The sequence below is a fragment of the Diadema setosum genome, chromosome 1 (genome assembly GCF_964275005.1).
Source record: "Diadema setosum chromosome 1, eeDiaSeto1, whole genome shotgun sequence".
Lineage (NCBI taxonomy): Eukaryota > Metazoa > Echinodermata > Echinoidea > Diadematoida > Diadematidae > Diadema > Diadema setosum.
This window is the reverse complement of record NC_092685.1, coordinates 24039336-24066537: the sequence shown is the minus strand read 5'-3', so window position 1 is coordinate 24066537 and position 27202 is coordinate 24039336. Positions and strand designations below refer to the sequence as shown.

Below are 27202 nucleotides of genomic sequence, written 5' to 3'. Positions count from 1 at the left end.
CCAAACAGTTCATCATAGGTCTCATAATGTATTTCTTTATGTTGTTATGAATAGCGCCTCCATTTGGTGACCTTGAGAAATTTCAACCATGACAAAAATTGAGATTCCAGTTGCTTATCATGCTTATCATTTCTGGCAAATATGAAAATGATTGGTCTGATACTGGGGATAAAGAAATTATACAGAAAACCTTTTTTGGGCATATTTCCTATGTATTTCTTTATATTTTGGTAAATGGCGCCCTCCATGGGTGACCATGAGAAAGTTCAAATGTACGGTCATGTTGAGTATGATCATGAGTTGCTCTACCCATGTGCCAAATATGACGATGATACATCAAATAATTTAAAAAAAAGTTACATAGGGGGCACAATGTGCCCCCCCCCCCCCCTTGGGTCTGCTATGGGAAGGGTCAAAATAGCTTGGGCGTTGATGGGGTTAATACAAGTATGTATTTGGGCGCTGTGTTGCAGAAAAAAAAAAATTTTGTCGCACTTGTGTACTCTGTTTACCGCAGCAAAACACTTTATATATGCCATCTTCTCTATAGATGGGTAAAGTTTTTGTTTTGTTTCATAACCTACACTACTCCAACCCATTCAAATGGCGTCCTGTGTTATTGTATTGATGAACTTAAGTGGTTTCCTGGACCTTTTTTGGAGCAACACGTCAAAACTGACACCGTGGTGCGGAACTAAACTTGCGTCATATTTTCCCCTCGTTTGTTTTGTTTTTTGTTTTGTTGATGGTGGGAGAGTAGCGTTGGTGCCAAAGGCACAATAGAGATTGATTAACATTCAAATAACCAACTGACTACCAAATACTTGCTCATAACAGGTTCACAATGAATTCTTTGGTCATGTCAGAAAAACTGCCCAGCCTATCATGAATGTTGGTTATCATCACCAGTCATTCTTATCACCGAGTGCAAAAAGTCGACAGAAGTTTTAGAGAACTTGTGATTATCTCGTCTTCACTTCAGCTTTAGCATAGACCAATTATGTAGAACAACACTTATTATATTTAACTCCAAAGTTTCTTCTGAAAATCAACTATTGGATACTTTATAGAAGCAACCGAAGTCGGTTTCTGACAAAGCCCATTAAGTTTTCACCTGCATGATCAACAACGGGTGGGGGATTTTTCAACATGACAAAGCCTGATAAAGGCATTTAGTTCTTATTAAAACAAATAGTCCTCCATGCTTAATTCTCCTTATCTAGGAACTACTTTTGACATGCCATAGACATTATTCTTTGTAAGATTAAACAGGTTAACTGACATGGGAAATAATCATGTTCTCAACCTCCAGTTTCCTGTGAAATAGTCTTCGTCACAGGATTATTTATGTCAGCTGATTGCAATGCTCTGCCACGTCGTATTCATATGACGTCACCTCCGTCCAATGGCTACACCCCCTTGTAAAAGTCGCTCAACATTATCTCTATGCTGCGCTGCGCGGATACTACGTACGTACGCCCGTTTTCGCATTCGTACGTCCATCCCCCATCTATCCGTGTCAAGTACGCACGCACACAGATCCCGTGTAAAATGAATGCGATCCTCGTAATGTATAGGCAGCCATATTGAAACTTCCTCGATTGAATACACCGGCGAAACTGAATAACCTTACCAATTATATTGCGTATTTGAAGGAGTTCAAGAAAATTTCTAAATCTTGTGGATTTACCCTGCCATGTCCACAATGAATCCCGAGTAGTAAGTATGGGTAAAATGGGATTGAAGGGCGATGAGTTACTTGTTCGTTACTCATGTTTCTGATTGTGATGAATTCATGGAAATGAAACTGGCTATTGAATTGTGCATGATTTGCCATCTTTAACCGGTGTGTCTCGTGATTTCATGGTTGAACCAAAAAGGGGAACACTCCTGTTTGTTCCATACTGTGCATTATTGATGAGGCAGGGTATAAATTAGACTACTTCCTTGACCTTTGTTCTTTCATTGTTGTAGACCAGGTTGCCACAAAGATATGAAATGTAAAACTGCATTGATTGAGATTTAAACTAGCTCTGAGCCAAGTCAAGTTGCAAGTGGTGGCAGTGGCTAATGTAGTGCACTAGTGGTGCAACCATCAATTATGCAGAGCCTACACTCACACAGCAGGATCCAGGAGAGGCGATAGCATGAACTAGAAAGATGGATAGACCTATTTTAAACGTTTACATTTGTCTTATTCTAGTCAGTAAGCAGTTAGGAGATCAATATTCAAAGAATGTGCACTAAATACAGTGTAAAAGGTTGGAAAAAAAGATGAGATGGTTGTCCTATTAGTTCTAGACCTACGCTATGTATTAACGATTAAAGATTAAAGGGATCGTACTAGATTTCTATATAGACTAAATAAGCATGATAAGTTTAGTTTTGGTTGAGACCTAATTTTATAGCAGTTTCTAACATTTTTTGTGAGATAATGAGAAACCTCATAAAATATGAAAGAGCATGTTATTCCGTGAGGAATTCAATGTTTATTTGATGAAAATTGGTTTTGAAATGGCTGAGATAGGCCTACCCAAAACAGAGCGATTTTATTAAGTGTGGGACCCACATTATATTATGACCGCTTTATTTTACAATTTGTACATTGTTTTTGGATGTTTCAGTCATTCCAAACCCGATTTTCATCAAACAAACTTTGAATTCCTCTTAAAATGGTATGCTCTGTACTTATTACTATTTCATAATTGTTTTCTTGGTATCTTGCAAAAACTTAAAAGCCCCATTTTCATCTCCACCACTACTGTACCGTCCCTTTAAAGAACAAGACAAGAGATTAATTTCTACTTGTGTAGGAATAGGGTCTTTTGCAATTTTTTTTTTTTTTTTTTCAGTAGGCGGTCTGATGAGCACCATTAGCATTATATTAGACCATTCACAATGACACAGTTTCCTTGTCGTGTGCATGGTGGATTGGCATGGGTGTTCATTTACTGATTTCATGAATATTAACATCTCTCCCAGGAACATAATGATACAATATCATGGATGATATGGAATAATATCCTTGGCAGGGTCAAAGTTATTTCCTTCATGTTCATTCGAGAACAATCATTTTGTGTGTGTGTGTGTGTGTGTGTACACTTGTCTCTAGACCCGTCTAACTCACTGAACTGTTATCTTGTAGATCAAACTGGAACTAGTGCCGTGGAAGTACTGTACACTTGCATTTACACCACAGATGTCAAATCCGAGCTTACATGATACTGTATACACCATTTAGTGAGTCTAAATTTTTGTGAATCAGGACTGGAACCTTACAATTTCACGAGTGGTTAAATTCGCGATCCTGGAGTACAGTACTAAACGGAGAAAGGTATATGTGCAAGTCACATTCATTTGCAAAATTCGCGAAAATGAAAACCTCCCAAAATATTTGGCTTATACAGTAGTCTTGACCAATGTTGATAATCTCATACAAACTTATAGAATGGGTGGCGAAAATCCTGCGATCTCATTGATTGAGAACTGTGTGTGTATTTTCTACTGGCCACACACTGTGTCACAGTGGTAAACATGTATCGCGCACTTGTAACAAAGGTTTGCGCACTAAGCAAGTGTTCGCGGACTCAGTACGAGATGCCTATTGGCTGAAAAATCATGCATCCAGTAATTACTGGATGCACGATTTTTGGGCTTTTGTCTATGGCAAGCCAAAATGAAATGCATCCATCGGGTATCATGATAGAAAAATGGATTTTTGGCAAGAAAATTGTCCCCATTCTATAACACAGATGATGCACACTGTCTTTTTGTGCGTCAGTCAGAATGTGTAGTGTGCATGCGGTAACTACGGTATGGAATTTAGCCTAAACCCACGTGGCTTTGCCTCTTGGGTTAAGCATTCCATAGTTACCTTATGCACACAATTCCGACTGACACACTTGGACCTGTACGTCATAATACTGTTTTACTGAATTAGTTTACTGATCTCTTGCACATCTGCAATTTTATGAACCTTGCTGATTTAATTCAATTTTTAAATCGTGGTTTCTTGGTAGTAAATTCATCCAAAATTTATTGTATATTTATATAAGTTTTCATGCTCTTTATTGCATATCATTATACAAATGATGCACAGCCCTGAGTGCATCAGCAGGAATGATGTGCATAAGGTAACTATGGGATGTTTAACCCATGATGAGGCGAAGTGGGTTTTGACTACTGTAGATTCCATAGATACTGCACTCACACTGTTCCTACTGATGTACACAAAGACTTGTGCATCATTTGTGTTGTAGAACAAGGGATACATTTCTTGTCTGAACTCCATTTTTTTATCATGTACATGTACACCAACCTGATGGCAAATCTACTGGATGCATTTCCTCTTGGCTTGCCATAGATGCAAACCATGCATCCAGTACATGAAGCTACAAAATGTATGCATCCAGTACTATATCATTATGCATGGCTAGAACCGAAAGTACACATACACCTGTACTGAACAAATTTACTGGATGCATGGTAAGCTAGCCAATGTGCATCTCTTACTGGGTGCATGAATGCTTGCTACAAGTGCATGACATACTTACATTGTATAGTGGCTGTCGTCTCTGAGGCAACGTGTGGTCATTAAAAATCAACATTCTGTAGCTCTCGATCCGCGAGATCACAGAATTTCCTCGACCTTTTGAGAGATTCAATAGCTTTCGAACCTTAAAGCATTATTTTGACCTGGCATTGAATTACGGATTGTATGTCCATTTCAAATCGCAAGGTTAGGGACTGCTTACAGTCCCACTCATAGTATTTGGTGTCTACATTGTACATGTACATGTAAACTGCCACAATTGCCTAGTCATCAATGACATCAATAATTTAATGTACATGTACTCAACTGCCGAAGTTGCACCCCTGTCTGTTCCCATGCAAATGTGCATAGACTTTTTATGCACTGACTTAGACCCCGTTTACAGTGCAGGGCCGGACTGAGCCTGGGCTGAGCCGCCGCCGAGCCCGGCCTCAATTGCGGTTCTCGGCCCTGCAATTCTGTCCGTTTACAGTGCCGGGCTCGGCCCGGGCTAAATTCAAACATTTCAATATTTGATTGTAGTGGCGCTCTGCTTGTAAACAAACGACTATTATTGGGATTACACCAGTTGCAATTTGGTACCGCATTTGGCCCAGTCTGCATTTACAGTGAGAAAAGGCCAGGCTCGGCCGCAGCAAAGCCGCGGCCGAGACTACCTAGGGGCCTGTTTCATAAAACTTGTCATCAGTGACAACTGCCATATTTCTATGACAAATTTGCTCACAGCCAATCTAATGCAAGGATTTCAGTAGCTTGTCACATCTATGACAACTTGTCACTGATGACAAGTTTTATTAAACGGGCCCCAGAGCTTGGCCAAATGCGCGGCCGAATTTAATACCACATTTGGCCTATTGCGCGTTTACAGCGAAACGAAGGCCGGGCTCGGCTGTGGCCGAGCCCGGCCCTTCACTCACTGTAAACTGGGTCTAAAAGACAGAAGCGAGGGTATAAACGTGTGTGTGTGTGTGTGTGTGTGTGTGTGTGTGTCCCACACCTGTCTTTGGTGCAAAACTGCTCAGAGACAAGATGGCAAGTTCTACAGCACAACCACTAAACTCCATCCTGCAGCACTTACATTGTACATTGTGAAGTGAAAGCTGTCTGGTGGGAAGAAGACAATACTTAGTGCATCAGTAGCGACAGTTGTAGAGTCGTTTACATCGGCATTGTTACTGTGTGACACAGAAGCATAAGAAAGTTCATAAGGAAGATATGGTGAAAATGCACAGAGATTTACAATGTGTGGTCCGTATGGTGTTGATTGCATCCTATTCACAAGTTTTCGTACATGTAGCATACTGTCTTGTACAAATGTATGTCCCATGATCTTCTGCCTTCAAGACCCAACAAATGAGCATAGAACTGTGATTGGGTGTCATGTGCTAGCTATATTACCGGTATACTTTCATGCTAGTGTATATCATGTAGTAAGTATTGCAGTGTATGTTTGTGGTTCAGTTGTAACTGATCGTAACATGCCTTTGAAACTTCAGTAGCTTGTGAGCATGCCAGCTGTTGAGTTTACTGAGCAAACTAAAATTTTTTTTTTGTTCCTACTGTGTCAATTTTGAAGATCTCAATTTCGTCTGCAACACTAGCCCTCAAAATTTTAGGCGTAATGATTCATATGTTGTCATGAATACGGTTGTGATGGGCTGGCACTTGACCCATCCGGCTCCCAAGGGGTTTTCTTTAGGCCCCTTGATACTCCCAACATGTTTTGTGCGTTTTCGATCTTAAACATGTTTACAAGGTTGGCATCCCTGCTTTTGTAGTGAGCACAGTGTATACAAAAGGTATAGACCTGGGCCCCGTTTCATAAAACTTGCCATCAGTGACAAGTTGTCATAGTTGTGATAAGCTACTGAAATCCTTGCATCTGATTGGCTGAAAGCAAATTTGTCGTAGAAATGTGGCAGTTGTCACTGATAACAAGTTTTATGAAACGGGCGCTAGGAGCATTCCATGGGAATTTTTTTTTTTATTTATTTATTTATTTTTTTATAGTGGATAAGTAGAAATGTACTCTGCATTCTGCAATATAGTTAGTCCAGTTCAGATATGACAATTATTTAGGGTTTTAATATTAGATCTTTGTACACTTGTAGCTCTCTGTCATAGGACCCAAGGACATTACAAGAATTATTTTTTCTGTTTCGAGTGTTTGTCTAATCCATCAGGAAATGACTTACATTGTACAGTACATTCTATTATATGTGCCTTTATAAATATTTTAATATTTAAAATTGAGTAGGGTTAGGATAAGGTTCAGGATTAATACTCGGGGCCAGGGAAAGGGTCTGGGGTATTTGCCCAGGGGGTAATTGCCCTAGACCCGATTTACATGTAGGGCACCCTGAAATCATCAGTACATTGTAGCTGACATGTAGTAAGTAATATGATGCAGAGTGCTGCTGGTTGGGGAAAAAAAGTGCTCATAGGTCAGTAGCTATTGCTGTGTAAGCACATGTACAAGTTGTAAGTGATACATGTAGCCAGGGTACACACTTGTATGGCACTGTACCGTAGTGCATGCAGGAATATTACACTAGTCATGGGGACTGTACATTGTAAATGCTTGTGTGCTCTAGTCAATAGATGCATGTACACAAAGGCTAGTGTCGTGAATGTTATGATTTTACTATTATCCTATGGCAGATTGCATACTGTAGTTCTCATGGTTTTCCCTAGTTATGCTATGTACATTAGTACATGCATACATTCATGTGCATACATGAAATGTTACATGCACATACATTGTACAGTATGCCATAGTATGCAATATAAATACAAACATTCATATGTGTATGCATGCACACATGCTTAAAGACAACTGTACACATTTTCATACCGGTGAAAGACAGTCAAAGCCTCAAAGTATACAGGTACTACTACAAGTAGTTTGACAACAACAGTAATAAAAATTGTTGTGTTGAGATGGGATTGACAAATTTCTGGTCCTGAAGAAGTTTAAAGGGACTGTGCAGTACTGGTTGAGGTGGGGATTTATGTTTTGAACATTCCTAAGTGAGATAATGAAAAGCCTGTCATGAAATATGAAAGAGCATGTAATTTTAAGAAGGATTCAACGTTTATTTGATAAAAATTGGTTTTCAAATGGCTGAGATATCCCCAAAAGTGCTAATAATAAAAGGCGACATGCCACAACTTTATTAGGATCTTTTTGTTTCACCTTGTTTTTGGATATCTCAGCCATTTCAAAACCGATTTTCATCGAATAAACTTTTGATACCCCTTAGAAGTGCATGCTCTTTGACATCTCATAGAATGGTTTCTGAATATCTCGCAAAACGTTAAAAGCTAAATCCTCACCTCGACCAGAACTGTACACACCCTTTAAGCCCTCCTTTTTCCAATACATTTACAGTGTATCTACACATGACATTCTGTTATACAATTGGTCGAGAACATTTATGCTATTTATACATGAAAGTTTTCAAGAAGATGTAATTATTTCTGAATGTGCTCATAGAGGTATCAGTAAAAGAATTTGCACCTTAATTAAGCAGTTTTGTTAGCTGACTAATTGTACATTTCTGCCATGTATGCTGTTGTTTACTATGGTAATGGAAGTGAATGCAATATCAGTTTCCCCCCAAGATTTCTGACACAATACCTTTGCTGTGAGTCATTTGATAACTAGATACACATTGTAGAAGAGATTGGAGAGGAGGACGCTATATGGTATGCTTGTCCCAATTTACATTAGGGTTCCAAGGTCACCCTGGGCTGAATTCAATTGTTGAATAGTGTGCACATGCATATATTTGGCATGCCATTTATTGACCCTTCTCTTCTATTGTGGACAAATTGAAATGTTGCACATTTCATACTACAGGTGACAAAAAAAATCTCTTTGGTCTCGATGTCATTGCAGTTGTTGCTGATTGATGACCAAAGCGATATGTTATTGGAGTCAAGTGAAATTACATACAGTACCAGTGGTACCTGTCTTTACAAAGATACGGATGATACATGTATTGCTTGTGAGGGATGGTATTCTTTGATTGCATGAAAACATTTGCCATGAAAAGAATCTCGCATCCTTGGGTCATGAAGACTACAAGTTCACATCACTAGATTGCTGTTCTTTTGTTGTGATCTTTATTTTGTCAATACACTGAGAGTGCAAAACATACAATATAGCGGTAGCAGCTAGTTTAGTCTCGCCATAAATGTGCAACGCTGGTGATACTCTATGCCATTACATTGTAGCTCCTGCGACAATTGCACCGGTCTTATTTTCTCCAAGAACATAGGGTTAGGGACAATTGCTCCAGTCTCTTTTTTTTCCCCTAGAACTTAAAGGGTTAGGGTTGTGATAGGGTTTTAGGTTTAGTTTTGATGCGAGGATTATGGTTCTAGGGTTATGTTAGTGGGTAGAATTTATGTTTGGCATAGCGTGCAGAAATTTCATGAAAGCAATTGTAGCAGGAGCAAATGTCATGGAATTAAATACAACAGCAGTTATTGTTGAGATGGATACCTTTTCATTTGTTTTTATCTATATGTGTGCATGATTTTTTGCTCGTTGTGGAATATCAAATTGTTGGCAGCAGCATGTGAAATGAGCTTTTTGGCTGTTGAGCCTTGAGGGTGCACCTGTAATCACATTTGATATTTCCCTATATACCACTCGTGCCAAGTACCCCGCAAAGTTCTTGGTAAACATATTACTGGAGGAAAAAAAAAAGGTAAATATTTGAAATTAAGGATTGGTCATGCAATTTCTGTTTCTTCATGGGTATGCAACTTGAGGTATCATACTAGACATGCTAGTAGGTGAGATTTTCAAATACACAAAACGGACTGAAGACTTCATACAGTGTACACATTAAAGGTCTGCTGAGTGACACTTTATGAGTACCCAATTTTTTTTTTTTTAGAATTTAAAGGAAAATAGTTAAAGTCTAAGGTCAGTTATACATTTTGGCCTAAACCCTCTTGGTCAGAGGGTACAATGTATGTATTGTAATGTTAATACTGTATAAAAAGGAATTTCACATTTGTGTGGAAAAGTGACATGCCAAAACTCTGCAATGGTGAAATTGTAAGTACTGATCATTTGGCACTCCAAGTGGTCAGATACAGTAAGCCACATATAAGAAAAATAGGAAATAGATCAAAAATATGGATGCTTGCTCGCCACTTATCTCAGTCTTTTCCATGGTGTGAAGGGTGAATGTGACATGATCATGTAGAATTATATGTTTTGGAAGCATATTGACATCTGTGGTGGTTTAGTAGGGCATAGTTTCAACTCTTCTGTGAGTATAATATTTCATGATTTAATATCCTGCGTTTTGATTCACTGATATTTTGCTTTTGGTAAAGCAGCTTTCAGATAGCAAGTGCTTGGTTTGATGCAGTTAGCATTGGGTGTAAGGTGTAAATTGTGTGAAAAGTGTAGCACAATTTATTTTCCCACTGGGCCAACTTCACTTAAAAAAAAAAAAATGTATATATTTGCAGTCATAGATTATAGTTTCGTGAATGGGAATATGTATGTTCATATAATGATGTTTGCATTTTTTTTTTTTTTTTTGGAGGGGGGGGGGAATATTTTGTCTCTGCTTTATTGTAGCATAAAATTTGCAACAGTTTCCACATTGTGAAATATTCCACAAGTTCAACATCATGCTGCAGTTTTATGAAGTGAAGTGATCCATCATCTGTAACATTAACGATTGTTGTGGTGGGTTAGTTATGGGTCAGCGTCCAGAGGATGTGATGCTGTGGTTTAATGGTCACTGCTTTCAGGATCTTGAATCGACGGAGTGACTCAGAGTCGTACACCGGGACAGGATGTACATTGTGACACAGACATGCCTCTTTATCTCAAAAAGAGAAGAAAAGGGGGGGGGGGGGGCAAATATCAATTGAGATTGTGGAACAAACATGTCCATACTTTGGTAAATCTATACAAACGTGCAAAAAGAGAGTGATTTTCAATGTACATAGTATTCTTCTTCCTCTTCCTTTCCTGTACAGTCCACCAATGAGGTGTTAATCTTCGTACTTTTCAGTGATGTGCGGTGTGCTGTGCAATTGCTCCATAAAAACTAACTACGTGCAAGTAAAAAAAAAAAAAAGAAGAAGTTTTGGCGGAGATGAAGATTGGGCTTTTAACTTCGTGTGAGATACCAAGAAACCACTTATGAAATAGTATAGAACATACCATTCTAAGAGGAGTTCAAAGTTGATTTGATGGAAATCGGTTTTGGAATGGTTGAAACATCCAAAATCAAAGTAAAACAAAGTGATCATAACAAATGGTGGGTCCCACCTTTTGTTAGGATTGCTCTTTTTGGATATCTTAGCCATTTCAAAACTGATTTTCATCAAATAAATGCTGAATTCCTCCTGAAATTACATGCTTTTTCATATTTTAGAAGAGGTTTCTCATCATCTCACTGAAAAATGACAGAAAACTGATGTTAGGTCTCAACCAAAACTCTACGATCCCTTTATTCTCCGACTGCCGTGCCATAAATGAAAAAAAAAAAAAAATGCTGGTGTGGTGTTGATCATCGACAGCAATCAGCCTGAAAAAAAAAGAAAGAAATACTTTTGATTGTATGCAAGTGTTCATGTGGAAGTGAATCATTCTGTGGAAGGTTGCATATTGTGATTTGCATCTGCTTTAAATTAAAGGGTGTGTACAGTTCTGGTCGAGGTGAGGATTTAGCTTTTAACGTTTTGCGAGATATTCAGAAACCACTCTGTGAGATGTCAAGGAGCATGCAGTTCTAAGGGGTATCAAAAGTTTATTCGATGAAAATCGGTTTTGAAATGGCTGAGATGTCCAAAAACAACGTGAAACAAAGAGATCCTAATACAGTTGTGGCATGTCGCCTTTTATTATTAGCACTTTTTTTGATATCTCAGCCATTTGGAAACCAATTTTCATCAAATAAACGTTGAATCCTTCTTAAAATTACATGCTCTTTCATATTTCATAAGAGGCTTTTCATTATCTCACTTAGGAATGTTCAAAACATGAATCCCCACCTCAACCAGTACTGTACAGTCCCTTTAAGCTTCATGTAATGTGTATGTGTATATATGCATGAGCTGAAGGCCTTCCTGAAATATCTAGCCATAATTTGGACTGGTCCATATAGCTGCCACTACATGTGTCAAGATGCAGATCGTAGTTTGTTCGCAGTGACTACTATTCACACATTGTTTTGGATGCCTTTTTTCTTTTGTGGTGCTGTTTTTTTTTTTTTTTTTCTGTAGGATCTGGTTGATTATGATCGAAGGAGACTTGGCGAGTGTAAATTGCATGCTCTTTCTCCCAAGACATACAATTGCAGATCAGGGAGCAATCGACTGGTTTCGTAGACTCGTAGGGATGGTGTTTTTCTCCTTAAATGCATTCTGGTTTTGCGCTTCGTGGTTGATTAGGGTTCACTTGAGTGGAGTGGTTTTTGCTATTTTTAAGGAGGACCTGTGACTCACAAGGCTGAGATTATTCGAGCATTCACTTTTCAGCCCCTCATTTCATATACTGCGCAGTACCCCGTATACCAACATACAGCATTTGTTGTAGATGTGTGTGTGCGTGTGTGTGTTATGATGATCCATCTTGTTTATCAGTCTGCCATCTGACGGTTTGGTGATGATACAAACTCATGACCTTGTTTTAGACTAATGGAAAGAATTAATTTGTTTTGAATACAGTCCAGTTTTTGAAAGGTTACATACAAACTATTCTCTGTGTTCTTTGTGTAGCACACACACACACACATACACATTGACACAAAAGAAGCCAAATATGTAACGACATCGATCTTGTCAATGCTTTCTCAGAAGACAGTTCTGTATCAGTATTAATGTCTGCTCTTTGATTTTATTTCTATCTACCATACAGTGATTACCTGTTCAAGCTTCTATTAATTGGCGACTCTGGTGTTGGAAAGTCATGTCTTCTGTTACGGTTTGCAGTGAGTATTGTTTATTTCTTTGTACAATTTATATGACGATGAATTTTACAATAATTCGTGTTTATAATGAAGTGTTATAAGATTTTTTGTAAATAATTTCTCCATGACCTCATCAATAGATTTACCATTAGTACTCTCTTTTTAGATAAGCTGTAGAACCAACCTCTGTGGAGATTTATAATTCTTTGTATTTGTCAACTTGATGTACTTTCAGCAAATTTGTATCTAAAGATTTGAAAGGATCTATCCTGTTACATAGATCGAGTGGTTAATAAATTGTGAATTTAACCACTCACAAAATTGTTGGGAAGCCCCAATTTGTAAAAAATGAGACTTGCTAAATATATGGCATATACAACCTTTGATTTAACATGTGTGTTGCATTCCTGTTTTGTGGATTGTACATGCTGTCAGACTGTTACCTTGTGTTCTGTATGGATTTTGGCTGCAGCCGCCAATCTTTTCCTGGTCCCTGGGAAGATGTTTGATACGTTATGAAACTCTCTTGTGTGCATTTCTCAACCGAAAGCCATCCACTCAAAGACTGTAATTGGTGTAATGCAAACTTTGGCATTGTGTTCCAGAGCAATGAGAGAGACTGCGTTGTGAATGAGGAAACAAGAACCCAAGGTTTACAAATTAGAAATCTATTTCACAGTGTGGTTCCCTCTACTAGTATATTAAAGGGATGGTATAGTATTGGTTGGGGTGAGGATTCAGCTTTTAATTTGTGAGATACTTAAAAAAACACTTTATTAAATGTTCCAGAGCATACAATTCTAAGAGGAATTCAAAGTTTATTTGACGAAAATCGGTTTTGAAATGGCTGAGATATAAAAAAAAAAAGTAAACAAAGCGATCCTAATAAAAGATGGATCCCTCCTTTTATTTTGATCGTTTTGTTTTGGATTTATTAGCCATTTCGAAACCATTTTTTTTTATCTAAAAAAATTACCATAAAAAAACGTTTGGAAACATGAAGCCCCATCTCGACCAAAACCGTACCATTCCTTTAATGCTAAGATCAAAACATGCAAGCTTGGGAAGAGAAAAATCTCTGTGTCTTGTATGTGTTTCTATTTTGAATGTAAATATTAATTCTGAAATGGATTCTTCAACTGTTCTTGTATAGATGGAATTAATGTATTGCACAACTATACATGGTGTGATTTTTTTCCTGTCCCCTCATAATTATGAACTACAGTAACTTGTAAACAAATATTTCTTCTGCTTTGCACTCAGGATGATACATACACGGAAAGCTACATCAGCACAATTGGCGTAGATTTTGTGAGTATCATTGCCATCCTTCACATTCAGCATGATTTTGAGGGGCATACCAGGACATGCATGTAATTTATGCACCCTGTAGAACTCTTGAAAAAGGGCATCTATAGGTAAACTGGTACATCTGTCACAACACTGCATTTAGACAGTGGGTATGATGTCTTGTGTGTACACTGTAGTGTACGTATGTGGTGTATTTGTAAATGACACACACAGGCTACAAGACAGAGTTTATGGCTAGTATGTGGGGCATAATATCAGGGCTGCCAACACTGGAAACTAGTTGAGAGTGAGACTCCCATAGGCCAATGCTATAATTTAGGAGTCAAAATGAGTGAGATCAATAGAAATGCATGCAAATGAAATAAAGTTTTAGCGTGAGAAAGGACCAAAATGCGTGTCTCGCGCTCAATGCGTGAGAGTTGGTAGCCCTGTAATATGACTATGTGGTAAATGTATTACTGCCAATACATGGTGGGGCTGTGCAACAGGTGACTTGTTCTAGGTTATGGTTATCAAACAATGAAAGATTTATCTACTGTATCTCTGAACATGATGTTGAATGTTCTCTTCAGATTAGCTTTGTTCTTTTAAATTGTCCAAATTTGCATCATGTAGGTTCAGAATATGTTCACCATTAATACTTTGCGAATAATATCTCTTTTATGAGTCATAGGTTAGGCTTTATAAATTATGATTTACCGTGATCATGTTTCACGTCATAGTGGCTTCATTTTGAGAAAAAATGGTGGGAGCCTGCCCAAAAATGGACCAACTCCAGTTTTTAAGGGGTATCTCACTACATGAACATTGTACATAATTTGTGCCGTCCTCATGAATTTAGTTTTCCAACATGTTGAACCAAGAGTTAGTGAGCAATATAATATTCAGTAATACCGATGTATGCAGGACTGTTAGGAGAAGTGTAAAAGTAAAATAGGAGACTGACCTGCAAGGAATTTGATCACCTGTAAAACTGATTATAGCACAGCTACAAAACATTTTCTTGCAAAAAAATAGTGCAATCAAAATCATTTTCATTTGTTTTTTATTCTTTTGTTAATTTCTTATGTATTTTATTGTTTTTTCGATCTTTTGTTTTCTATTGTTTTTTCGATCTTTTGTTATCTATTGTTTTTTTGCCAAAATTTGTTGGAGGCACTTTTTCAAGCTTATCTACATTAGAATTGATATATTTCAATGGTTAAAAGTTGAAATAATGTAATTTATATCAATTAAAAAAAAAAAAACCACACAGTTTGCATTGGATTTGCACACGAAATCATGAATTCGAGCGGTTTTCGGGTTGACATGCATGTGCAAAACATTGCATAACTTCAGAACGGTGTACCCAGACGTTGCAAATTTGGTCTCAAAATATGCGGGAGACTTCAATGAAAAAAGTCATGAAACGACGCAGCAAAATCTTTGCGCGTTGCGGAATCGTGGCGCAAAACGTCTGGGGGGGGGGTCAATTTGACCCCCCCCCCCCCCCCCCCAGTTAGAATAGGGTTAAATTGAGTCCATGTAGATCAAGACAAAGTATGAAAGAGAGAGAAAGCAAAAAGAAAAAAAAATTGTAGCCATATGATGCAAAGAGCCAGCAAATTCTTGAGCAACCTTGTGTGAAACTGCAACTACCATTAATGTCGGATTCATAATGACTGTACCTTTTCTTAATAACAATACTTCTTGCACTTCAAGTTTCTCTACTTGATGGTATATTTACGGAAGTAGTATCCCCACATGTATGGGTAAGGAAAATGGAAAAGGACAGCAAGAAATTGAAATCTTTGATTACCTGCATTCAGCGTGATGAGGATTGTTTCCATTCCTTCGCTTTTTTTTGTTAAGTCGTGTAATATGAACTGACGGCAATTCAAAATCTGGGGAGCGGTACATTGGGGTACACGGTGTCAGATTTGTTGTAAATTCTGAAGACAGGTTTACTTGTGCCTTGTAATGGGGCTGTGTTGTCCAGAGGCAGATCTCATCTCAGACATTAAAAATTCATTCCTAACAAAGTGGCAGCAGCTGCTTGAATTTAATAGCAATTTAGCAAGCCATGTGCAGGCGTACTTGTGGAAATGATGATGTGAATTTAGAAAAAAAAAGAATGAAAGAAATTGATTTGATGAATTGTTTCTTTCCAAGGTATTGATGTGAAAGCCTTTGCTTTGAAATCAACCGGCTAAGTCATATATCAAAATTCATGGCCACCTTAGTTTTCCTTTGAGAGTATACGAACAAACTGATCCATCCACCTGTACATATTCAGTGTGTTTCAGTACTTTGAGTCCACTTTGTATTCTCCACTTGTTGCTATATCAGGCAAGCCTTCCAACAGGCTTTCATGTTGTCAGTCAGGGTCAACCTTTACTTTAGAAGTCTGCATAGAATTTGAATATTTCTATATGCCATTGTCTACTGTTATGAGAATTTCTCTGATGATTCGCATTACTGTTATTACTTATCCTTTTGTTTTCCCTTTCCAGAAAATACGAACCATAGAGTTAGACGGCAAAGTTATCAAACTACAAATAGTAAGTACTAGTATATGTCATGCTTTGTGTTTGCTGCATTACTTGTATTATGTAAAAACTGCATCAGCTACAATCTTATATGAACAGAAATAGAACTAATTTAAAGTTGGCACTGAATGAGGAGACCATGACCATGCAGTTAATATAAAATTCCTGTTCAGCCAGTGATGTGATTTGCTGAACCATGAGTAAAACAGACTTGGCTGAAGAACAGTCTGAAAGCAACTACCATGGTCATATGGATACATTGTATGTCGGACGATGTAATTTGGGCAAAATGAATGTTTGTTTTGCCAAACTGAACGTGCGGCCATAGCGACATACTGCAGGTAAATCATAGAAGCCAGTCATACCAAGCTCTCTCTGTTATTTGTGCATGCATGATTTATTCTGTTTGAATGTGCAGTGTGCTGTGTGATGTGACTTCAGTGCGGGCCAGGGAATGTGAATGGAAATCTTCTTCAGGGACACAGCCGAGATTGGAAGTTGATTACCTGTCTGTTGTCTTACCCTCCTTCACACGCAGTCTTTTCCCTCTCTCTCTCTCTCTCTCTCTCTCCCTTGATTATTGAGATTGAGAAGCCATTTTGGTCTCTTATGACATGTGTGGTTTATTATCTCCGCCAAGGGAGGAGGTTATGTTTTTGTTACCGTTGGTTTGTGTGTTCGTGTGTTTGTCCTTGTGCAAAATAACTCAAAAAGTAGTTAACGGATTGGGATGAAACTTGCAGGAAAGGTTTAGAATGACACAAGTAAGAAACGATTAACTTTTGGTAGTGATCTTGAGAATTTTTGGGGAATTTATGAAGGATTTTTGATATTTTGGCAGGTAGTGTCAATGAACTTCGGAGTGCAGGCTGCGCATATTTGAGGTTTGCATGCGCGCACTAAAGTGCATGCTCTAGTTTCTACTAGGGCGAGGCGCGCTGTGCAGCTGAGGGTTTATGACGTAACAAAGGTTTCTATATTAGGAAATCGGGCGACATTCAGCACACAATGCTATAAAGTACGTAAGGATGAAAATCATGATATCTCTATGGAAGAACAGGATCAGTGGTGGAAATGAGCTGCATGCTTGGCGGAGGTCTGCGCTCTCAGAGTGCTTTTCTAGTTCCTCTTTGTTTTAGCACATGTGGTATTCTGCCTAGATGTCATGATACCTGATAACTGCAGTTCTTCTACCCTAGGCTATTCAATCACATGCTAATCCTAATCCCTTACCCTAAGCTGAATGGGAGGATGCACTACCTGGTGGTAGACTAGAAGGCATATATTTACCTGTGTTGATGGCTTCCTTGATACCAATAAGTAAAGCATGTAGATAGAGATCTTAGGGAGGACTTTATATATGTCAGATTGAAAATGGATGTTTGCATCCCAAATATAGATTTTTAATTTGCGTAGGTCTCTTCTATATCGTAATTATGTGAACCCCTGAATACAATAGACAGACATCTCTTGCAGTTGGGTTTGTGAGGAAATAAAGTTGTGTATCCCATGGCACATTTATTTCCGGGCAGAAATGAGTACAAGCTATTCTAGCTGCTGAAATAGATTGTTCTGAATGTTGAAAAAAATGTGATGGAATTAGAAAATATTTCCACCAATTGGTCAATGACAGCCATACGAGGGCTAGGCATCACTTTACAATTTTATTATTCAAACATAACTCTGTCATGCTGCAAGTCTACTATTAATCAGAATGCATGCATTCTGCAACTTGGGCTTGAGAATTTGTTGTGAGCCGTCCATCGACAGTATTACAGGGTCATCTGAAAGCAAACAAAGCGTGCATGCGTCTACTGTATACATGTACATGCTACACACCAGATGCAGTTGACGATGATCTACATACATATGCTACAAGCAAGCGTCCCTTGTATCTTTGTGTACTATATCTGTGTGTGTGGTTTAGGAAATGATTTTGTATTATGGGAGGCAAGGCACATAAGTTATGAAGTGTCCTGGCATGATGGATTTGCTGTTGCAACTTTGCAGTGTAATTGTGAATAATGCACACTCGAGTCTCCATTCATGCTTTGTACATGTACCTCTGTATGGCAAAGGAGACTGCTCAGCGTTATAATCTCTATATAACTGCTACCATATGCATAATGAGGTGCCTACCATGTTGGATTTCAGCATAATTTGTCTTTGAGGGTTCATTTTCATGAACAGTCTGTGCAAATTGGCACGGAGTCACTTCCCGTCATTCTCTGTACATGTCATCAGAACTGACGTGTGGATGATATTCACCGCTGGGGCATTTGCTGATTGAGAAATAGCAGATCCCGCTGGCGTTCGTTGCATCCTTGGGGCACTGTCAAATCGAGAGTATTGTCTTCCTCAATGCAAGGTTTCGTGTCTGATTTATTTCATGTAAATCATCCTTGCACGTCAGTTTGCCAGACTGCTATTACTGCACACATCACAGACAGACACACACACACACACACACACACACCACAGTCATACACACACACCACAGACAACCACAAACACAGACACACATACACACATCAGTCACACATCACATGCACATCAGACACACTCACACAGACACACGAATGCATAATACACACACACACACTCACACACACATATGTGCTCTGTTTACACTTGATGCTCTCGCAGAAAAGAATGAATGTGAGTTTAATGTATCGCATCACAGGATTGCAGATACGAGTCATTGTTACGCTGTGAAACGCTCTTGGTAATGTTTATTAGGTGATTTCCAAGTACAGCCATGTGCTTGGCTTTGGTAAAAGGTCATGAGGAATTCACAGGAGTTTAAATTCACACAGACTTGTACTTTATAACTGGGACAAGGTAGTGCAAAGGTGAACCAACTAATGCATCTCAAACCAAGTACCAGGAAAAAATGCAAGAAAGGAACTGCACATCAGCCCGGGCATGCAAATGTAAACACTTGAGTAGGGAATACTTGCACTTTCCTCTGAAGTGCGTTTAGTTGCGAGTTGGTCAAGATAAAAGGGGACAAAGACATGGGGATTGTGTTGCCATGATAGGCCATAATATGAGTAGGAAAATGTCGGGGTGAATTACATTAATAGTTTCTATACAAGATTTGGGCTTGATGCCAGGCTTTCCCTGTATCTCAGAGTATTAGTGATAATTTATTTAGATTATGTCAATGAATATATATGGGCCGTGACGCGAGAAAAGGGCCCTTAGAGCCGCTGCGCGCAAACGCCACAAAACGGCGCGGAAGTTTGACAAAGCAATACGTGCAAAAAGAGATCAACAAGCTAACGGTGTGCACATGCATAGACGCATCAAAAAGTGACAGGATTTAGACAAAACATGTTTTTTCAATGTCGTAATTGGGGCATTTAGGACTGGAATTTTAGAAAAAGGTCTGCATATCTAAATTCCTCAGAGTTCCTTCTACAATGTGGTGGTGAAAAATCATTTTCCGTATTTAATACCCTAAGGGCCCTTTTCTCGCGTCACGGCCCTATTCAAAGGATTGCAGTGCCTCAGGCTGTATTGAATACCTGGAAATGTCTGAAGTTTTGACAGAAAAGTCACTCATATTCTACAGTTTTTGCAGGGTTGTGAATGCTTTCCTCGGTTTGCACAAATGTGCTAGTGGAAAACTCAAGTGTCTGGTCAAATGTTAGAATTCAAGTTTGAAATTTTTTTTTTTTTTTTTTTTGGGGGGAGGGGGTGAGTTAGCATCTCTTTCTACCATCTTTTCCCCTTAAAAAACATTCAATTTGAGAATGTATATTTTGTAGCTTTCTTAATTAAATTTTTTTGACCTAATGACATTCTTTTACTTATTACTGGCAGAGCCTTTGTTAGAATGTACAATATTTCAGTCTTTGCATCGTGTTAGAAAACAGACATGTTAATTTAAAAAAAAAAGAAAACACCAAACGAAGATACAAACAAAGAGCAAGAAATACATTTTGCATGATCAGCATTTCTGATGACCTCAATAATTTCCATCGAAGGGCTGCTTGGAGAAGCCAGAATTGGTTTACGGAAATTAGGCTGAACTTGAGGAATATCATCATCGTGCTATATACCAAGCGAGGAGGAAGTTTGACTACGTAATTCATGTGGGATAATATTGCAAAGAGCCTTTAGTATTGTTTGATCTATCGAGTTTTCTTTCCACTCATGTTGTGGTCAGGTCACACTGGCATTTCAGCGAGTATTATCAGAGCCAATATGGTGGTGCAGCCATCTTTCTTGACCGGCTTGTGTACGTATGTGTGTGTGGGTGTGTGTCTGTGTGTGTGTCTGTGTGCATCTCTGTATCATAGTCACGTGTTTTGTGATTGTTGTTCTGGCTAATGTAAGGGATACAATCATCCCAAGTGAGTTAACATGACATCATTGGGGTCTGCACAAACTGTTGTGGGATGCAAGTATGGTGCTAAAATGGGGTTTGTGTAACATGCGACTGCAATATTTGAAAACATTCCTCCGTACAAGGAAATCAAATCAGATACTGTATGATATGAATTTACCAATCATGGTCTCCGTTTCCATTAGCACAATATGATAATCTGGCAACAGCTTGATCTGCACTTGTCATCATACATCTTTGACTGATGCATCAATGTAATTTTTGTTTCCCTCCCATTTTCGTCACTTTTCAGTGGGACACAGCAGGTCAAGAAAGGTTCCGAACTATCACATCAAGTTACTATAGGGGAGCACATGGAATCATCGTAGTGTATGACGTCACAGATCAGGTGAGATTGCTCTCGTTTTTTGAATAAGCTGGTTTACTGATATACAAGTGTGTTCCAATTTATGGATATCTCCATGACCTCCAACCTAGTAATCCATCTTTAAGCTTCCCGTTCCAACCAAATGTTATTCAGTTCTTCAAATCCATGCCAGCGGATAAAAAAGTTTTGTGCAGGCCTCTGGTCCCTGAGATGGACCTTTAAAAACCCAAAACCAAAAAATGAAAAAGAAGAGAAAAATGAGGGTCTTGGTTTGATATATTTCTGCATTCAAACAAATACAAATTCAAACCCCAATTCCCAAAAAGACATTGAGTGAGAAATGCATGAATAAAATATATCAAAAGCAAAACACAAGTAGAAACGCGTAGGCAATTGTATTATACATTGAACATAAACAAAACATTTGAATAAGATAAAAAATATAACATTTATTTATTCCTTTTTTTTTTTCAGTACATGTGAGAGATACAGTAAAACACGATATTTTTGTGGCATGAAATTTTCGCCAGTTGGAGCCGATGGCCTTTTCCGTGGCATGAAATTTTCGCGAGTTGCCTCTAACATTCAATGCATATAGTGTAGACAAGAACTTTCGCGTGCATTTTAATTTCGCGAATCTTGGCTCTCGCGAAATTAAAATGCACGCGAACATTCCTTGTTTTACAGTTAGCGAATGCAGGAGACTGCCATTGTGAGCAGTTAAGTTGGAAATGGATTAGACCTCATGAGTAGAGAACTCGTCCGAATTTTGTCCAAAAGGGTTGGTCAGGTGGGGCATGCTGTTTTTGTCAAGCTCCCACAGTATCATTTCCTAGTGACTGCCATTGTTGATAGCACACATGGGATCTTTCACAGCATACTCTAGACCTGCTCAAGGGGTGTTGTCTGGCAGGGCGGTATGGACTGGGGTAACTTGGCACAGGGGCAAAAGATTTACAGCGTGGGATTACATTTACAGTGTCTTGTTTTAGTGGGCAGGGACAAGTAGGGAGTGGATGGTGTCATGGCTTGATGTTGCCTTGTTGCTAAGCAAATGATATGCAGTCATCAGAGAGAGAGAAAATGTGTTATGCCTGGTACATTATATAGATGATGACTGGCGGGGGAGGGAACATACAGAATTCGTTTCGTTTCGTTTTGTTTCGTTTATTCATTTCCATTTCAAATAAAATACAACAAATACAATGCATACAATACACTTACTGTAATCAAATCTTTCTTACAATATGAAATTATGCCATCGATTAAAGTTGAAGTGAAATGTGAAATAAACAGAGAACTTGAAAGAAGGCTCAGAGGCCTTGTGGGGGAAAAGTCCTCTATACAACATAATGTAGGCAAAATCAACAAATTACATTAACACATGCACAATACAGAACACACATCATATCACAAACAACTGGAGGAAATGGTGGAGACATTAAATAATCAGTATTTAAGCAGGAGGTTTTTTTTAAGAGACTTTTTGAATAATCGTAAATTTGAGCATGAACGTATCTCACTTGGTATGGAATTCCAAACAATGGGAAAGCTAAAGCGAAGAGATCTTTTTATGTTCCACCCAAAGGGTTTGAAATGCTATTGAGGGACTTATTGCCTCCCGAAATAGCATTTCAAACCCTGAGGGTGGAACGTTTGGTACATGTTCCCGACAACAAAAGTCATCATCTGTTATATTATATGGGTTAGTCAAATACGTCAAATACGTCAACGTCAACCACCAGCACGACGCAACGCACTCGCTCACTCGCGGATCGCGCAGAGCCAAATTCACTGTGCGCGCGCGGTCCTAGGCCTTCTGTCATTTGTTCCGTGAAAATGTTTTCCCATGGGAGAACATTTACAAGAATGTTCGCCCATGGGCAAACATAACAAATGTACCTCCATCACATGACTGTGTTTAGCCAATCAGTAACCGGTATTTGACTAACCCATTTAATATTATGCAATCAAGGTGCCTATCATCATCTGAGCTGTAGATTGTATGTAGCCATGTGTATTTGGTCATCTTACACATATAATAGACTGTTTCTGTAATGTAATACAATTTTTGGGTGTTTCTTTTCTGACAGGCTAATAACAAAGCATCCTATTTACCTGCTCTCTCCCATTAGATTCCAATTCCATGGGCAGGAATTCACTTTGTTGTTGCTAGGCAGGACAAGCCTCCGGCAGGCTTTATGGTTGTTAAAGACAACTTTCAGGAACAAGGCATACATGAGATTTGAATACATTACAGAATTGGTCCATTGGCATTACTGTGATTTGTATTTATTGATATGATTATGAAGCTAATTACTATGGGAACATCCAACTACCCCTTCAGTTTTACTGTTGTGCTGCAACAAAATTTTCCTGAGGCGATATTCCTTGAGTTTGTTTGTGTTTCTTTTTTTTTTTCAACTGAATCACATGTTATAAGATTCGTAAGGAAGATCAAGGGTCGAAGGACACACACTCAAAAAAGAAAAAGAAAAAAAAGACTGCCCAAATATTATGGTTATTGCAAGTTGTTAGATTTGGTGCACAGGTATATGGGTATGAGACATTTTGCGCTGTTGATGTTTGGTGAAATATGGTAAATATAGGGTCAGTTATGGTCAAATTCTTAGCTTCATTGGAAGACTGACCTGTGTTTGTTTTGTTTTGTTTTGTTTTTTCTCTCAAACATGGTACACCAGTGGTTGACAGAGTTAAACACTGATGTTAACCAATGTCGGTAATCAAAGGAAGTTTTGAGATTCAAAATAACTACAATTGTATAAGTCCACTTGATTGCTAGGGATCATTGCTTTCAAATCAAACTTCAATCAAATATGTACATATTAAATATCTACAGAGCAAGGGTGTTTACTGTCTAAACAGTTTCAGTCTGAAGGAGCAATTTACATGTGTAGATTACATAACCCTTTGTTGTATGAGTTACTTGGTATACAAAAAGTTTCTTTTTCTTCTGTATTTCATGACTAACAGTTATGTGGACATGTCTAATATTTTTAATTCTTTCTTTGTTTTAGGAATCATTCAACAATGTCAAACAATGGCTACAAGAAATTGACCGGTATGCGTCAGAAAACGTCAACAAGCTCCTCGTAGGTAACAAGTGTGATCTCACCACAAAGAAAGTTGTCGACTACACGACAGCCAAGGTAAGTGACGTGGTTCCCACTCTTTCCCAGTTTTTCATGTCTCTTTTATGTTCTTGATATTATGGTTTAAAGGAAGTTGTTTTTAAAAACAATGACACTAAGACAACAGTGTATTCAAAATGTGGGCAGTATCGGATGTAAAAGAAAGTCGTTTATAGCCGTTTGAATGTCAGAATCAATCCAGGGTGGCTTCCCATGGGCTTCTCGATGGAGCAATCATTTTGGAACGACAACAGCACGTTTGCAGTGTTCCTTTTTTAGATCTTGAATGCAAAGTACCTGAGGTATGATAGCTATATCATAGGTGCACGGGAAGGTTAGAATTCCTGCCTTAAACTTCAGATTTATTGATAGCTGACGAATTCTTTAGGGGAAGTAATGAACTTTACTTAAAAATATTCATTTTCACCAAATTGAACTAGAAAGCCTTTCATGAGTTAGATGACCTTACAGAGAACCTGAAGAATATTCCAACTAGATTGGTTATGGCTTAAAAATGTGTGATCGCCCAGCTCAAAATCCACAAAAAGTAGACCAAATGAATTTCTGTTTTTCTACATAATGTAAAAGAGTAGGCTCTAAGCTTGATATTGAATTGTCAAAATTGGACCGTCCTGACCCATTTAAAAAGTGATTGCGATAGGAGAAATATTAGGAGGTGCAGTTTCATAGTAAAGGGGGAAAAGAAGGTTTAAAGATTAGGGTCACTCAGGCTTGCTGTGCAGAAGTGTCAATGAAAAAAAAAAAGAGAAAAGTATGGTCCTGAAAAAAATTACAATTTCTCAATTTCAGTTTTGTATTAAGCCACCAAATTTTGACAGAAGGTAGAAAAAGATTGCTCCCTCGGGTAAGACAAACTTTTAAAGTTTGAGTCAGTCAACCCAAATTACATTTTTTGGACCATTACAGAGAATCCTAATATGCAGCTTTTTGTGTGTTTTGAGCGGGATGGTCATATACATATACAGGTTCCGCTGTCCCCTTTCCCACCCCCTCATTGTTGCTTTGCAATCTTCTCTTAACCCAAATTAGGAATATGCTGACCAGCTGGAGATCCCCTTCCTAGAGACTAGCGCCAAGAACGCCACCAACGTTGAGCAGGCCTTCATGACGATGGCCGCCGAGATCAAGAACAGGATGGGACCCGGCAGCGTACCCTCGGACAGCAGACAGGACCGCATCAACCCCAGCACCACGCCGGTCAAACCAAACAGCGGTGGCTGCTGCTCTTAATACTACAACCCCCTACTACTTCTCCTTCTACTACTACTATCCCTCCTTCTCTCCTCTTTTGTTTGATTAGCTTTATTGCACTTCTGAATAAGAAACAGAAATTGTTGGAAAATGAAGGGGAAAAAAAAAAGCAAAAACAAAAAAGCTTTGTATGTATTATTTTCCTCTTCCCACAAGGATCAAAGTCATTGTTGTATAGCTTCACAGAAATGACATCACCCAAGACTAAAGCCAGTTTGTCAATTGTTTCCCATGTTAATAGACATGTATGCGTATGATTGTTCACTGTAGGTTGTGGGTTGCCTTTCACTTTTTTTTTTTGGGGGGGGGGGATGGACGATTGCTCTGGGGGATACTTGAAGGTCCTGTGACATATAAAGTTTGTGCTGTACATGGTTTCACGGGCAACCAGTAGGGAACATTTGCTGAAGTGATACTGTCGAGAGCGTGATGAAAATCCTTCTGATACAAGATGTGTGGTCAAGTGCAAATCTTCAAGCTGATTATCTTCAAGCAGATTGACGTCTGGAGGCCCGTCTCCAGAAACCTTTGTTGCTGCATGGCGATTACTCAACAATCCGTATGGAGTGTACATATCTGCTGCGTGTCGGCATGGTTGAATGCAAACTTGGTTGAAGAGTTCAGAGCACTTTGCAATAGAGGACTTTCTTTTCTATTACTATGTTCCTTCATAAGATGGAGGATTTGAAGAGGCATTTTTCTCATTAAAGTTCTACAATGCTCACGTCTTTAAGCGACTTCATATAACAGTTCAGTGCTGATGCCCAAACTCCCCTTTGCAAAAAAAAAAAAAAAGAGAAAAGAGGAAAGAAATATAAGACACCTACTACATCCACTTAGGATGCCTGCGTGCGAATGACACAAGTGAAACTAAAATTTGAATATACAAGTCACTCATCTGTGGACAGAGTTATCAGGAAGAAGAAATGTGTGGATGGCTAATCTGATAATGGTCAGGTCTGTGGCAAACAAGACTGCCCGTCCGGGGTCTGGTCGGTGGCCAGATTTTGGGTGCTTCTAACCGACTGTTTTCTTTCCTCACGAAAATGTGCATCTCTCACTGTGGGAATCTTATTTTCGCCACCCTCGTCTCCTCTTTTGCCCTATTTTTCTCCTCTTTATTCATCCTCCTGCTGCTGAGGTTTGTGGCGACTGCATTCCGAGAATTAGTCCGTCTGTTGCATGGGTATGCTAAGGGCATGGCCTGGTATACACGGCAAAGCAAGATACAAAACTTGTGGCTAGACCAAGTTGCATTAGTTAAACTCTTCCATTGGCATCGTTCAACAGGAACCTGCTTGAATGCTGATCCCCATTTGTTGTGTATCAAGATGGCATATTTTTAAGGAAAATTCGAATATCATTGAGTAAAATGATTCTAGAAAGCTGACAAAAAAGGGCGAGAAAAAATTAGAAATGATAAGATCTGCAAAGCAGAACAGGAGACTTGGTATACTAAACAGTACAAAGATTGTGAATTGAACTCGAGTAGACCAAGTGGTAGAACCGTAATTAGATATGCACAAAGCAGCTTTTTTGTTTAAAAAATGCTTTGTAATATATAATCTGGTAATTTTTTTTTCTTCTCATATTTACGTCTGACCGTTTGGGGCAATTCGTCAATTGTCTCTGTTCCTCCGAGTCTCTTGATATTGGAGGTCTTTTATTGATGATGATGATGATTAGTTGAACTGCACGTTTGTACCATTCCATA

At 38.6% G+C, this 27202-nt stretch overlaps 1 protein-coding gene across 1 annotated transcript; it reads left to right on the top strand.

Annotated features, from left to right (window-relative positions):
• The first annotated feature begins 1557 nt into the window (after nt 1-1557).
• Nucleotides 1558-25771, top strand: LOC140228622 (ras-related protein ORAB-1). Its single transcript, XM_072308872.1, has 7 exons — nt 1558-1719; nt 12453-12525; nt 13768-13815; nt 16308-16355; nt 20990-21085; nt 24103-24234; nt 25267-25771. Exons 1-7 carry the CDS (start codon nt 1697-1699, stop codon nt 25465-25467), a joined length of 621 nt encoding a protein of 206 aa, XP_072164973.1. The 5' UTR covers nt 1558-1696; the 3' UTR covers nt 25468-25771.
• Nucleotides 25772-27202: the final 1431 nt, after the last annotated feature.